General features: G+C 32.0%; 2 protein-coding genes and 1 long non-coding RNA gene across 3 annotated transcripts; 2 read left to right on the top strand and 1 right to left on the bottom strand.

Moving 5' to 3' along the window:
* Nucleotides 1-1,838: 1,838 nt before the first annotated feature.
* LOC130814664 (uncharacterized) lies at nucleotides 1,839-2,536 on the bottom strand. The gene is made up of 2 exons (XR_009042469.1): nucleotides 2,176-2,536; nucleotides 1,839-2,042 (listed from the first exon to the last, which is right to left on the bottom strand). It is a non-coding gene; the product is annotated as an uncharacterized LOC130814664 (long non-coding RNA).
* A 1,709-nt stretch (nucleotides 2,537-4,245) lies between these two features.
* LOC130815761 (cysteine-rich repeat secretory protein 38-like) lies at nucleotides 4,246-8,887 on the top strand. Its single transcript, XM_057682243.1, has 2 exons — nucleotides 4,246-5,020; nucleotides 8,496-8,887. The coding sequence occupies exons 1-2, from the start codon at nucleotides 4,246-4,248 to the stop codon at nucleotides 8,885-8,887; spliced, it is 1,167 nt and encodes a 388-aa protein (XP_057538226.1).
* A 4,190-nt stretch (nucleotides 8,888-13,077) lies between these two features.
* Nucleotides 13,078-14,069, top strand: LOC130815762 (cysteine-rich receptor-like protein kinase 25). The gene is made up of 2 exons (XM_057682244.1): nucleotides 13,078-13,111; nucleotides 13,717-14,069. Exons 1-2 carry the CDS (start codon nucleotides 13,078-13,080, stop codon nucleotides 14,067-14,069), a joined length of 387 nt encoding a protein of 128 aa, XP_057538227.1.
* The last annotated feature ends 1,275 nt before the right edge of the window (nucleotides 14,070-15,344 follow it).

Raw genomic sequence — 15,344 nt, forward strand, 5'->3', positions numbered from 1 at the left:
AAGTAAATGGTATATGGTGAATTATTAATTTACCACAAACGGCACACTAACGGCAGTTGTCATTAATGGTATTCTGTGCTAACGGACGTAAACTCAATGGTATATGGTGAATTAGAAAAATTTGTGTGGTATATGGTGAATTTCGAAGAAACTCAGTGGTATATCATGAAATATCCGTTAATATAATTCTAGGCAAGATGGTGGATGTAACCCAAGATTGGTGATCACCTTAAATACTTGTCTTGATTATTTACTTTACTATTGTTATTCATCACTAACTTGCATATTTAGTTCATACACTAAGATATATCATAAACCTTCACTTAAACCTTATTTTGTGATCCTTGTGTGAGGTTAACACCTCCCCTATTAGGAAGTTTTACGACTTTTACGTAGATTCTCTGTCAATATGCGTCATGCAATTAGATTCTATTAAGGGGTGGTTTGGCATGAGAGATGGAAATGGAATGGGATGGAATTTTCGAAATAAAGGAAACGGTAAAGCTAAGTGTTATCATAGTCAAATGTTCCGTATAATTATGGAAAGGAAAACTTGAGTTTATGGTGCAGTGATTACATCACTCCTGATTATGAACAGAGAACTATTCAGCAAAGTCCCACATTTTCAGTCTAGGCGGTACACTTCAAAGATCATAAGTGGCTTGAAGAATGGTAACCCAAATCAAGATGTTAAGGATGAGAATCTTCGAGACAATTGATAAAATTTACTAAAAAATTCACAAGAGGGGAACTATTTGAAGTTGGTGGATTCTGCACTAGACTATGATTTCTCGGAAGAGGAAGCAAACAGATACATGAAATTGCACTACAGTGTGTTCAAGAAGATCCATCAAAAAGACCAACTATTGCTTCAGTCATGCTAATGCTTACAAAACAACCAATTAGTATTCCACCTCCTTGTAAAAAGAAGCAGCCAAATCATGTGACTCAGCAATCTACCTAAAACAAGCTCACAGCAGCACCTTTCTACTACAGCATTTTTTCCAAGAATATTGGTATTTGCTATCATAGTACATAGTACAACTTCAGAATTTTGTAGTACTGTGATTAGGTGGTTGTCCTTTCTTCAATCTGCTGCCTTCTTTTGTAAACAACTCTCTTGCCTCTTCTTTCCCTTGTTTAGTCTATATATAGGTTGTCTTTATTTTAGTAAAGGAAAGGAAGGAATTTGTAAGAAAGAATGTTAGAAAGCTTTTAAATCATCTTTCAATAAAAAGTTTTACTACTGTTTGCTATCCAATTTGACATACATTACTTTGATGCAATTTTGATTATCAAAGTCTTCACTCCTGGTCTCCAATATCTCCCCCAGCTTTTCCCTAAAGACGCAAATACAGCAATTTCACTTGAAAACTATATAAACCTAGGTAAAAGACAATGAATGTCAAAAACTAAAATGCATAGTATCCTTTCACATACAAAAAGACAATGAATGGAGTTCCAATATGATGTAATTTACCCCTTAAACATTCCGATTAGTATCCTTTCATATTCAAAAAGGTGATGAGAGATCAATGTCCATAGTTTCATAGTAGAGTATCCATATCATCTAATTTGTATTCAAGAACACAGCAAGAAAATTAGGTTTTCAAACAATTTTCATCGCTCTGTTACTTAAGCATGAATATTAGTAATTTTTCCTATCAATTCACAGCCAATTAACAAAACCCTATACTTACACCAACACAATATCATTTTGGCGAATTCATTATTTCTGGGTACGAATCAATTTGGCGGAACAAGTATTTCTGGGTACTTACTACTAGAGGTTTCCACTTTAGTCGCACAAACACAATATCAATTTGACAAATTACTAATTTCTGGGTACCAAGAGTTTCCACTTTATCTTTCAATTAAATCGGAAAACTTTCAATTAATTGACACCAATTCTTCATAGAATATGTTAGACTGTGCATATACACAAACAACATACCTGTATAATATTACAAAATCTCAGGAACCCATTTTATAAATGTTTCATCGATTAAAAAGCTTCTCCTTTTTCATACACCATGACCAACCTGTACAATGAAGGACGAAATAAACAGAGAGAAAGAATCTTTTCCATGAAACTCATTGCTTTATTTCAGTAAATAAATTACATTAGAAAAAAAAAATGACTAAGAACTGGAGATGAGAGTAACAGAATTTTACTTGTACATTAAATCGAACATCTGGACGCATAATTCTATCTGTGCAAAATCCAAGTATTCAACCACGACCTGCTGCTCGAATTTCCCTTCAAAAAGACGGAGTACATGTTACTCACCCTTCTCTTCTCTTGCTGTCCGGGTGAAATGGAATGAGAAATTAGGTTTAAAATGAGATAAAAACCTCATCATGATATAATTGAATAGTTGAGACAAATAAATAAGGAGTATAAGGTTGTGAATTAGAAAGAAAATTAAAGTATTGTAAAAAAAATCTAAAATTAATTGAACAAATTAAAATAGAAAGTAATGCAAAATAAAAGATATATGAGAGTATATTTCAATATAATCGTAATATATACTTTTCTATTTCTATTTAATGTTAAATTTTCTTGATTTATATACTTTATTTGGTTTTTAATAATCGTTATACTTTTATTTTAATATAAAAATAATGTTGATAAAGGTGATGTATAAAAATAATTGAGATATTCCCAATTCAAAAATGTAGCAATATCACTTACATGCTAAAATGTTATTAAATTTGTGCCATTCTAGCAATTTATTAAAAGAAAAATTATCTAGAATAATCCAACATTTTCATGATTTTAATATAATAATCTCACCTATTAATTAACTATGAATAATCTCAACTTTAGGGGTATTTGTCTGCATTTAACTTATGCAACCCGATGACTTGCTATAGTAGGTAATTCACCAATAAAGTAAACTGAAAATTAATTAAAAATTGGAGAAAAATTTTGAAAATTTACATAAAAAATTCTAAATGATAAAAATAATTATAAATTCTTTTGAACATTTTTCTAAAATTTTTTTGACATTTTATTTTAATTTATCTTTTTATTAAAAAAATAAAACTTGCTATAGCAAGTCATTCGGTCACCGGGTTTACTATAGGAAAATACCCCTAAAAGTTGGGATTATTCATAATTAAGCAATATGTGGAATTATTGTAGGAAAATCATGAATAAATTAGATTATTCTAGGTAATTTTTTGTTTATTAAATGGCTCCTTAGAGCTCTGCTAATGGCTAGCAAAATGCTCACACAATAAAAATCTAAGGATGATCGTTTATTCTTAATGGTGAACAATTTACTCGGAATGAACATTAAGTATATTATATTATTTATAAAAATTAATTTTTAAAAAAATTTATATATTTATTACAATAAAAAAGTATTATTGTATGTGTAAAGTATTAACTTCACTTAATCTGGGAGAATAATCATCAGAAGAGGCGATTAGAGAGTTTTCTGAGAAGAATTAAAAGCACATGGTAGGGTGATAAAAGAAGTGATAATTGATATGTCTACGTAAAGTAATAAGTTACTATTCTAAGTTATTTGAGTCGTCAAGATAATTAGTGGAAACGTATTTTAAGCTTTAAGAAAGGAGGCGCCATTTTTAGAAATAAGAGAAACCAGTGAGAAAAAAGAGAAGAGTAAGACATGCCATGATAATAACAACTTTTACATGCCGGAGAATATTAGGGATTGTTGAAGAGAAGAGAGAACATTCTTCAAAGAAAATAATTATTTTTTAAAAAGAAAGTAAAATGTGGTAAATTTATCGTTTCTATAATTAAAATGTGGTAACACAATTAGTTCTTAAATTAATTGCTTTCATAATTAAACAGGAACAATTATTTTTAAAAAGAAAGTAAAATGTGGTAAATTTATTTTATCATAAGTGGGATATGAATAGTTTTTTCACAACCATGTAAAAAAAAACTTTTAAGACTAGAATTTTTATGATATTTCACCCACCAATGAGGATGCTACACCAAAATCTTAATAAAGCAATATTATGAGAACAAATGGTCCACCTTTATAAATTGTTATTGTTCAAACCTCTATCACTTATTGTTGCCTTTATAGTCAACCTTGTCAACTTATAATGAGTTGTATCACCTATTATTGGCTTTCCAAAACAAGTGGTCTAAAACTACGGCACCATCTCTTTGACATTGTCTAATATTCCCCATTTTGAGCTTATCCAAAACCACCTTATTATCTTCTATATAATCCATACATAATATACGATCCACAAACAATGGCGTTAGCAGCATATTTGCTATTGATAATTGTTACCATTATAGCCCAAAATAACAATCTTATCCATGGTGCAACTGAAGGGTTCGATGATATTGTTAATCAATTGGGCATAGGCAATTCTTCGAGCACTCCAATAAACCTAAGCTACCAAAACAATGTACTCTCACTTATCTCAACTTTCATCGATGAATCCCCACACGGATTTTTAAATACATCGACAAGTTCAGCTATTGATAGAGCATATGGTTATTATCTTTGTCGAGGTGATCTTAGTTCTAAAAGATGTCGCGATTGTTTGAAAGGAATAAGAAAATTTATGGTTGAACAAATGATCCTTGGTTACTACTCGAATGGTTTCGTATACAACATGCATATTCAATGTGTTGTGCACTATGCAAATAGCTCGAGCTTGTTGGTGTATAAGGAAAATAGCTTTATCACTGGTTCGAATTTTGGAGACGATTTAGTACATTACAAGCAGTATAATACAACATTGTTGAATGCTTTCCAAGAAATGGAAAGGCAAGGGAGAGTAGGCAATTGGACAAAGGATAATTATGCAAGCAAAGTAGTTGCAGCTGTTGATCAGAAAATTTACATGTTAGTTCAATGTAGGCCTGATATATCTGCGATCAATTGTAGTAAATGTATAAGTGATTTACATTCTAATTTTACGCCTTTTAAAATTGGTGGTACAATTCTAGGTCCTAATTGTTTCATCAAGTATAACAATGAGTCTTTCTTTGGAAATGGAAATCGTAGTTATATGCCAAGTTATTTTCACGTGACCTTGTTTTTATTATTGTCGTTGTACTTGATAATTGTGTAAAGTGCAAACTATATAGTGTATATAATTTGTACTCATTAATATATGTAATATATATCGGAGTTTTATTTGTTCTTAAAATAATACATGAAGTTTTAATTGTTTTATTTTTTTCTTGTTTAAGCATGACATTAAGAACACCACCCAAATGTTCTTCTATTATTATTTCCTATGATCATTCCTCTTCATGGTTCATTGTTAATTTTGTAGCCCATAAGTTGCCTTTGGACTACAAGTTATAATATGTAGTCCACATTTATGTATGTGGTACAACTATTTTATTTTGTCGCCCATAATAAGGTAATGTCGCCCAATCTACATTTTCTTGTAGTGTGCTCATGGACGACAACCATCTCCATGTTGGATAGATTGTACATGTTGGTACAAAGACAATAAAAATATCAAGAATAGAGAATTTCATTCAAATACTACCAAGGCAAACTAGAAAACCACTCATTAAAGGATCTTTAATTGGATAATAATTAATAATTGGATGTATTAAGTAGATAAATAAAGATGTATATAAATATTTAGAGGAGTTATGAGTAGTCGAAACACAAAAGATTGTGACTATTTATTGTTTATAATAAGTAATTATTAGTTGACATCTTTTTCCTGGGTGACTATACTCATCTTTTTAAATGATAATAATATAAATATATAAGCAAAATATATTTCTCTCACTTTATCTCTTTCCTAACATATTCTCGAGTTTCTCACTGCCTTCTGAATGAGAATTGAGCAAGTCTCAATCGAGTAAGTCTTGTGTCGACATAGTTCACATTAGAATTTAGCGTGCACCAATTTTAATATTTCATAATTTTGCTGCTTAATCACTAGCGTATACTCTTAATAAAACGAAAATAAAGAAAAAAAAGGTTTTAATGTGAAATAAGTATATAAAAGACTTTTACTGCAAAATAATAAGAGAATTAACAAGGATAAATTTTATTTTATCATATTCTCTCCTATTTTTTTCTTATAGTCCCATTTTCAAATAAGATTATAAGTCATCTTATTAGTCTCATTTCTATTTATATTATGTATTTTTACCTTATTACATTTACTCACATTACCTTATTACAATTAATCTAATAACGAACTATTAACAAATTACTTATTGCCATTTCTCTCTCCTTTCTAAGTGATCCTATTTAACCCATCTAAAAATTAATAAAAAATTAAATGAGACTAATTAGAAAAATATAAGGGAGTATAATTTAAGTCGGCAGAGTTTTAAAATTTGCATCCTAAGATTCATTGTTATTCTTAGACTCTATACTCCCTCCGTTCCCTTTCTCGTAAGGAATATTCACAAGATCAATCAAGACAAATTGAATTTTTAAAATAGTAAATATATTATATTATTGAATAATAAAGTTAATAAAGAAAAAGTGGAGATTATAAATATCTTTAAAATAAAGCTAGTGCGTGCAAAAAATATGGAGACTATAATTATTAATAAATGTTTAAATAAATTTAGTTGAAAAAATGTGAGGATCATAAATATTGTAATAATGTTAAAATATAATTAGTAAAAAAATAAATGAAGACCATAAGTATTAATAAAATATTAAAATTAATATAAATAAAATTTATTATGTTCAAAATTTATAATATAAATAGAAAATTTTTTAAGAGAATAACAAATAGATCAAAAAATTCAGAATGACAAATGAAAATTAAACAACATTAAGCAACAAAGAAAATATAGTACTCCGTATATACAATTTGCTTATTAAATTAAAATTTCAATTAGGTACATTATCGTCACATCTTAGCTTATTTCAGATTTGGATATCTATGCACGAAAGACTAAATCAAAATGCTAGTGGCTGATTCTCTATTCCCATTCACATCTATGTCATTATCATTCCACAAAGCATGGTGTTCTTGCTCTTTTTTAAACTATTGTCTTACTCTCTCCTATTTAATTTAAGTGTCCTATTTACTTTTGAAATATTATTTATTTATCATTTTTAAATTGTATTTTATTTTTAATCTATAAGTTAAAATATAGTCATGTCGGATTTTATTTACATTGATTCATTTTAATGTAAAGTTCATTAATATCAATTTTTTATAATTTTTAATTATACATACTTAGATGTATTAAAAATTAAATAAATGCATTGGATAGAGTGTGATACTTAAGATGAATAGAATGGTGTATAAATTAGTGTTATGTTTCATTTTAATTTGTTTCCTTCAATTTTTGTCATTTTTTTTTGGCAACAATTCCACTTCATTTATTATAATATCATAGATAAATTTATTATCTCTTAACATCAACTACTTATTTCTACCATTTACTTTTTCATTCTATAAAAAAAACAACAAAAATGATGTTAATTGATAGGAACAAACAAACAGAAGCATTATATTGGACTCTTATGGTAATTATGAAAAGAATTCTAACTAAATTGTATCTTTTAATTACCAATTAACAAAGAATTCTGACTGTACGTAATATACATGTCTGCATCTAACGTATAAAGAATTTTGTAAGATTCAAAGAATTTAAGATTGAAATAATTATATGTAGGTACGATGGCAAAAAAATTGTAGATATTATAATCATATCTAGTATATCTCACTTAAAGGAAAATTATGATTAGAGTCTGTGAAGGGAAGAAAGACGGTAACCCATATCCATATAGGAAAGAATGCAGTTAAAGTGTTTTTCGGCTCATAAAAGATTTTCAAAGAGAGCAAATTCTACAAAAGCCTGTAACTTACAACACAAGTTGACCATCAACAATAATTGAAAAAAATATGTAGATAAACCATTCGAAAAATGATTCGCGAAAGAGATAAAAAAAAAAATACAAACCTAAAACCACAATTAGAAATTTTAAAAATTTAGTTTGTAGCAAAAGCGACAAAGACTTTACTATTTAAACATAATTTAAAAATTCAATGGCGTTGACTTTTCTAACGTATGATATATATTTATATACATAATCTCCTAGTGTGTATAACATAATAATAATGAACCTTTCAACATGTTTAGGCCGAATTAAAAATTACCATTATTAAGTGTTATTTGGTAATTTTATCTTTCGGGGTGGGCCCTCCGATAATTTAATTGGTTATTTGGCTTATTGGGCTTCATGGCTTGGCTCATCAGAAAAGGGTTGATTGACCCAATAACAAGTGTTACAAATAAATTTCATCTTTGAGTTGTAATAGATCAACCTTTCATTAACACTCCCATGATGATTTATCAATCTTTAGGCAGCATTAAAATGTCTTAAACCTATTTATTATGCTACCATCTTATAATAATTTCTTAATTTCTTGTTTAATTATCCCCTCCATGTCAAAAACTCTATTCATTACACTCTCAATTTTTGTTTACCAACTTCTAATAAGTATTGTCGATCCGCAACAAATTAACTATGCTCAACGATTTTGTGAAGGGGCATATGGCAATTACACTAAAGGCAGTGTGTACAACCAAAATCTCAACCAACTTTTCACTACCTTTTCTTCTCAATCCTCGAATCGAAAATTTTATAATTCCACAATCGGTTCCAATCCAAATCGAGTATATGGTCTCTATCAATGTCGAGAAGATCTAAATCTCGATTTGTGCAAGGTGTGTATTCAAGCAGCAACGCGCAAAATCGTCCAAGTCTGTTCGGTTTATGGAGAAGCAATTGTTTGGTACGATGAATGTATGTTAAGGTACGCAAATCGTACAATTTTCTCCGTGTATGAGATAAGTCCTAGGGGTTTTTTATGGCAGCAACAAAACATGTCGAAAGATACACAATTTGTTCATGTTATGAATAGTAGTATACTAATGTGATTATGAGAGTATACTAATGTGTGACTTGAGTGCACTTTAATGGGATGAATTCATGAGTGTGACTCTTGAGTTGTGGAATCCAAAAGGGTGTAATAAGGTGAAGAGTATTCATGGGAATTATTGGTGTTAATGAAGATTAAGGTGAAGAGTATTCATGTGTGTGAATCTTGAGATAATGCCTCTTCAAATCCTTAGACTTAATTCTTAGTATTCATTACCCAAAATTAACTATGTATTTATGTGAGCCATTTATCTTCAAGTACCTAGTACTATAAATAGGGCTCTCATACCCACACTTCAAGTATGTGTGTAAAACACATCAAACACAACCCTTAAGCCAAACACATAGCCTATTGTTGTTATCTCTATCTCAATTGTAATTCTTCATATTGAAGTGTTGTTTGTATTCATTTGATATAATATAAACATAACTACACACCACGGAGGACGTAGCCATCATTGGGTGAACCTCCTTAAATCTTTGTGTCCTTGTTTGTTACTTTGTCAAACTTATTTTTGCTCATTGTTGTTTGTTCTTAACATCGTAAGTATTTGGCGATCGTTTTCAATTGGTATCAGAGCCAAGGTTATTTTGCGGTGTTTTAAGAAATTATTACTTGAAAATCATGACTACAATGAAGCTCGATATTGAGAAGTTTGATAGGAATGTAAACTTTGGCTTATGGCAAGTCAAAATGAGAGCCATTTTGATTCAAAATGGTGTGCACAAGGCGATTGATGGTGTAGAGAAGATGCCGGAAGGAATGTCCGCATCGAGATGGGAAGAGATAGACACAAAGGCGTTATCGGCAATCCAATTATGCTTATCCAATGAAGTTCTAAGAGAGGTTGTTAAAGAAACAACAACCAAGAGTATATGGGAGAAATTGGAATCACTCTACATGGCCAAGAGTGTTACCAATAGGCTACTTTTGAAGAGTAGACTCTACGACTTACGCTTGGAGGAAGGTAAACCTTTAAAACCTCACTTGGATGAGTTTTGTTCCATTGTTATGGATTTACAAAACATTGATGTTAAGCTTGATGATGAAGACTTGGCAATTTATCTTTTATGTTCTTTACCCCCTTCTTATAAAAATTTTAGAGAAACTCTACTTTATGGTAGAGATAATTTGAGTAGTGATGATGTGAAGAATGCCTTGACTCAAAGGGATCTCATTGATACACAATTGTCACAAAAGTCACCAAGCAATGCTAGTGACGGTTTGTTTGTAAGAGGGAGGTCACAAGAGAAAGGTTCCACTAGTGGGAGTGGAAACAAGGGTAAAGGAAGGTCCAAGTCCGTAAGGCCAAACAAAAATAAGACTTGTAACTATTGCAAGCTTAAGGGCCACATCAAGAAGGATTGTTGGAAGCTTAAGAGAAAGCTAGAAGAAGAGGCAAGGGAAGGAACTAGCAATGCCAATGCTAGTTATGTGAATGATAGTGATGATGGCGATGTTCTTGTTGCCACTCATGAGTACAAAGGTAATAATGAATGGATTCTTGATTCGGGGTGCACATTCCACATGACTCCCAACAAAACTTTCTTCCATACATTTGAAAGTGTTGATGGGGGAAATGTTACCATGGGAAACAACACCACATGTAAGGTTGTTGGGATTGGGAGCATTAAAATTAAAATGTTTGATGGGATTGTGAGGACCTTAACCGATGTAAGGTATGTCCCGGGCTTGAAAAAGAATCTTTTATCTTTGGGTACTCTTGATAAGATCGGGTGTAGAACCACTTGTGAAGGTGGAGTTATGAAGGTAGCCAAGGGTTCACTAGTGGTGATGAAGGGGAGGTTGAATGGGAGTTTGTATGCTCTTCAAGGTTCAACCATTCTTGGCTCGGCGAATGTATCCACAAGCACAATGTCCGATCGTGACACCAAACTTTGGCACTTAAGGCTTGGTCACATGAGCGAAAGAGACATAGAACTTGTGCAGGTCGTCCTCAACAAAATGGTGTTGCGGAGAGGATGAATAAAACGTTATTGGAAAGGGCAAGATGCATGCTAAATCAAGCAAATTTGGGGAAACAATTTTGGGCCGAAGCGGTGGCTACGGCATGTTATTTGATCAACCGTTCACCTCATACCGCCTTGAAGTTCAAGTCGCCACAAGAGGTATGGTACAACACTCCGGTAAACTATTCTAGTCTTAGAATCTTTGGTTGTCCAGCTTATATTCATGTAAATGATGGTAAGTTAGAACCTAGGGCTAAAAAAGGTATCTTTGTGGGGTATGGAGTGGGTGTAAAGGGGTATAGGGTATGGTGTAATGATTCAAAGAAAATTATTGTTTCTAGAGATGTTGTTTTTGATGAAGATAGCATGCTTATATCTAATGTTGAAAAACCTTTTAATAATGATGATAATGAAGCACAAGTAGAGGTTGAATCCTCCAATATTGATAATGAGAAAAATGATGATGTTCAACAAAGGTCTCCTCCTTTGTCCACAACTAGGCAAAGAAGGAAGATCGTGGCTCCAAGGAGGTACATTGAAGAGTGTGATTATGTTGTTTATGCTCTCAACATTGCTAGCGAAGTCGAAGGGTTAAATGAACCAAGTACGTACAAGGAGGCTATGGCCTCAAATGACTCAAGCAAGTGGTTGATTGCTATGAAACAAGAGATGGAATCTCTTGCGAAGAATGGAACTTGGGATATCGTTGTTGCACCAAAGAAAAAGAAGATTGTGGGGTGCAAGTGGATATTCAAGAGGAAGGAGGGTCCTTCTAGTGATATTCCTCCCATCTACAAAGCAAGGGTTGTTGCAAAGGGATACTCTCAAATTGAGGGTATTGATTTTCACGAAGTTTTCTCTCCGGTCGTGAAACACTCTTCTATTAGGGCATTGCTTACTTTGGTGGCGATGGAGGATTTGGAGTTACATCAATTGGATGTAAAGACGGCTTTTCTTCACGGTGAGCTTGAAGAAGAAATCTTTATGAAGCAACCGGAAGGTTTTGAGGTAGCCGGTAAGGAGAATCATGTGTGTAGATTGAAGAGGTCATTGTATGGGTTGAAGCAATCTCCAAGGCAATGGTACAAAAGGTTTGATTCCTTTATGATTTCACATGATTTTGTTAGAAGTTCTTATGATAGCTGTGTTTATCTTAAGAAATTTGAAGATGGTTCTTTACTATATTTGCTCTTATATGTTGATGATATGCTAGTAGCATGTAGCTCTTTGCTTAAGGTGGAGGACTTGAAAGAGTTGCTTTCAAGTGAATTTGATATGAAAGATCTTGGTGAAGCCAAGAAGATTCTTGGGATGGAGATTTTGAGAGAACGGGCTAAGGGTGTCTTATACCTTAGTCAAAGGAAGTACATTGAGAAAGTTGTTCAACGTTTCTCCATGGATGATGCTAAAGGTGTGTCTATTCCTCTTGCTTCTCATTTCAAATTGTCCAAGAATTTGTGTCCACAAACAAAAGAGGAAGAAGAGCAAATGGTAAGAATTCCATACACTAGTGCCGTTGGTAGCGTTATGTATGCTATGGTATGCTCTAGGCCCGAAATTGCTCATGCGGTGAGTTTGGTGAGTAGATATATGTCTAATCCGGGTAAGGGACATTGGGAGGCACTAAAATGGCTATTGAGGTATTTGAAAGATACTTCAAATGTTTGTCTCATGTATGGGAAAAATTCAAGTGAGCTAACCGGGTTTTGTGACTCGGATTATGGTGGTGATCTAGATAATAGAAAGTCCACAAGTGGGTTTGTGTTTACTTTGGGTGGTTCGGCGATTAGTTGGCAATCATCTTTGCAAGATGTGGTTGCTCTTTCTACAACCGAAGCGGAGTACATAGCCGTGGCCGAGTCATTCAAGGAAGCAAAATGGCTTAAAGGTCTTGTTGGTGAAATGTGCAACAAAGTGTGTGAGGTAAGTGTGCATTGTGATAGTCAAAGTGCAATTCATTTGGCTAGGAATCAAAACACATTTCATAGAAGGTCCAAGCACATTGATATTAAGTATAACTTTATCCGGGATGAAGTTGAGCACAAAAGGGTGTTATTGAAGAAGATTGACACATCGGAAAATCCGGCCGACATGATGACAAAGTCATTACCTACTACCAAGTTTGAATTATGTGTTGACTTGGTAGGTTTAGCTCCTTGCTTGAAATAATACCCTCTTGGGCATTTTTGAGGTGTGTATGTTTTTATGAAGTGAATTGATGAATGTTGAGATTTGGGTGAACTCAAGTCAAGGTGGAGATTGTTATGAATAGTAGTATACTAATGTGATTATGAGAGTATACTAATGTGTGACTTGAGTGCACTTTAATGGGATGAATTCATGAGTGTGACTCTTGAGTTGTGGAATCCAAAAGGGTGTAATAAGGTGAAGAGTATTCATGGGAATTATTGGTGTTAATGAAGATTAAGGTGAAGAGTATTCATGTGTGTGAATCTTGAGATAATGCCTCTTCAAATCCTTAGACTTAATTCTTAGTATTCATTACCCAAAATTAACTATGTATTTATGTGAGCCATTCATCTTCAAGTACCTAGTACTATAAATAGGGCTCTCATACCCACACTTCAAGTATGTGTGTAAAACACATCAAACACAACCCTTAAGCCAAACACATAGCCTATTGTTGTTATCTCTATCTCAATTGTAATTCTTCATATTGAAGTGTTGTTTGTATTCATTTGATATAATATAAACATAACTACACACCACGGAGGACGTAGCCATCATTGGGTGAACCTCCTTAAATCTTTGTGTCCTTGTTTGTTACTTTGTCAAACTTATTTTTGCTCATTGTTGTTTGTTCTTAACATCGTAAGTATTTGGCGATCGTTTTCAGTTCAAGTGTTGTCAGACACAATAAATGGTGTGATAAATGAAGCTACACGTAATAGTAGTTCAGTAGGACATTTTGGTACAGGGGATAAGAATTTTACATTGTTGGATAGAGTGTATTGTTTGGCGCAGTGTACGCCAGATATAGATAACTTTGGATGTAACACTTGTTTGAAAAATGCCTTGGTTGTGATGAATTCGTGTTGTCGAGGGAGTATATATTCGAAAATATTCCTGCCTAGCTGCCAGTTGAGATATGATTTGACTCAGTTTTACAACGTTACTTTACAAGTAGTACCAATTACTCCTCACTCCGATACGCCATTTTCTGAAACAGGTGATGAAATCTACTTTTGAACTATTAGAAAATACTTTATATGTGAGAAAGATTTCATATCATTAAAATAATGGATTGTACATTTGTATATAATGTTTGGTGGGTGATCCTCCTAATAACATAGGTTTTGGATAAGAGCGAAGCTCGTCAACTTTATATACAAGTCAACACTTATTATTTAAGTTTGTAGGCCCGAGTTCATAAGTGAACTCTATAACGCTATAATACATTGAAATGAATTTTATAAGAAATTTGAAATGATTAAAGTAGAAAAAAATATAACTATGAGCAAAATATCAATTGATCATGTCAGTGTACTAAATTGATGAATCCAATTTCAAAAGCTAATTAACCTTTTTTTTTATAAAATTAAAATTTAATATGAACTAAATGGCGTAAATAATTATAAAGAAGTTGTAGTTGCACTATAGAGTAGTATATGACATGACTCTAACAAAAATATTCATTAAGTTAGTTGTTTATTGTATATTACTTTTGTATTACTTAAATGAGTTATTTGATTGTTAGTATTAAATATTGGTAATTGAATGATATTTAATTTAAATTTTCATAAAATATACTATATTATTTTTTATAATTATGGAACTTTGACTATTAAAGAATTTTTTTTTTTTCATAATTTTCAATACTGGTTAGTATCACCTTTTCAAATAGTACTAATATTGAAGATATAATGCAAATACAAATAAAACAAACCGATTTATATTTCTCTTGTGTGGATGGCAATGAAACTCCTAGCTTTGTAAATCACCAAATGTACACACCATGAAGATAAAGTTGCGACAATCAAAGAAGTCGCTCGGAAACTTGATATGAGTAGAAGGCGTTCATGCACTTTCCTATTGGGATATTTCTCCCACAAAGGTGCTTGGGATGATAAATGAAATTCACAACAAGATATAATCTACACAACAAAATCCTAGCACAAGGAAATTGCAATAGTAAATACAAGTGTTGTAGTGAATTATGAACTTTGATGATATTAAGAGTTAATTACTCTCTCAACATTATCTCATGAAAGGAAGAACACGAATGAGAGTATTCTTAAAGGAGAAATCATAAATGATATGAAATTGGGATGGAATGACCCTTGGCATGCAACCTCTATTTATAGAGCTATGCATCAAATAATACCTCATTTTGAAACAAAAGTGTTTTACCAAGCAAAGCTTATGAATCAAAGTAATGTTTCACCAAGCAAAGCTTATGAATCAAAGTAATGATTCATCAAACAAAACTTATGAATCAAAGTAATGATTTATCAAATTCTTTGA

The sequence above is a fragment of the Amaranthus tricolor genome, chromosome 6 (assembly GCF_026212465.1).
Source record: "Amaranthus tricolor cultivar Red isolate AtriRed21 chromosome 6, ASM2621246v1, whole genome shotgun sequence".
NCBI classification, from domain to species: Eukaryota; Viridiplantae; Streptophyta; class Magnoliopsida; order Caryophyllales; family Amaranthaceae; genus Amaranthus; species Amaranthus tricolor.

Bases quoted from the DNA above. Each gene is read 5' to 3' on its own strand.
- LOC130815762 (XM_057682244.1), top strand. From the start codon at position 13,078: ATGAATGTTGAGATTTGGGTGAACTCAAGTCAAG. The intron at 13,112-13,716 runs GTGGAGATTGTT...GATCGTTTTCAG, and splicing joins TTGGGTGAACTCAAGTCAAG to TTCAAGTGTTGTCAGACACA.
- LOC130815761 (XM_057682243.1), top strand. From the start codon at position 4,246: ATGGCGTTAGCAGCATATTTGCTATTGATAATTGTTACCATTATAGCC. The intron at 5,021-8,495 runs GTTATTTTCACG...GATTTTGTGAAG, and splicing joins AAATCGTAGTTATATGCCAA to GGGCATATGGCAATTACACT.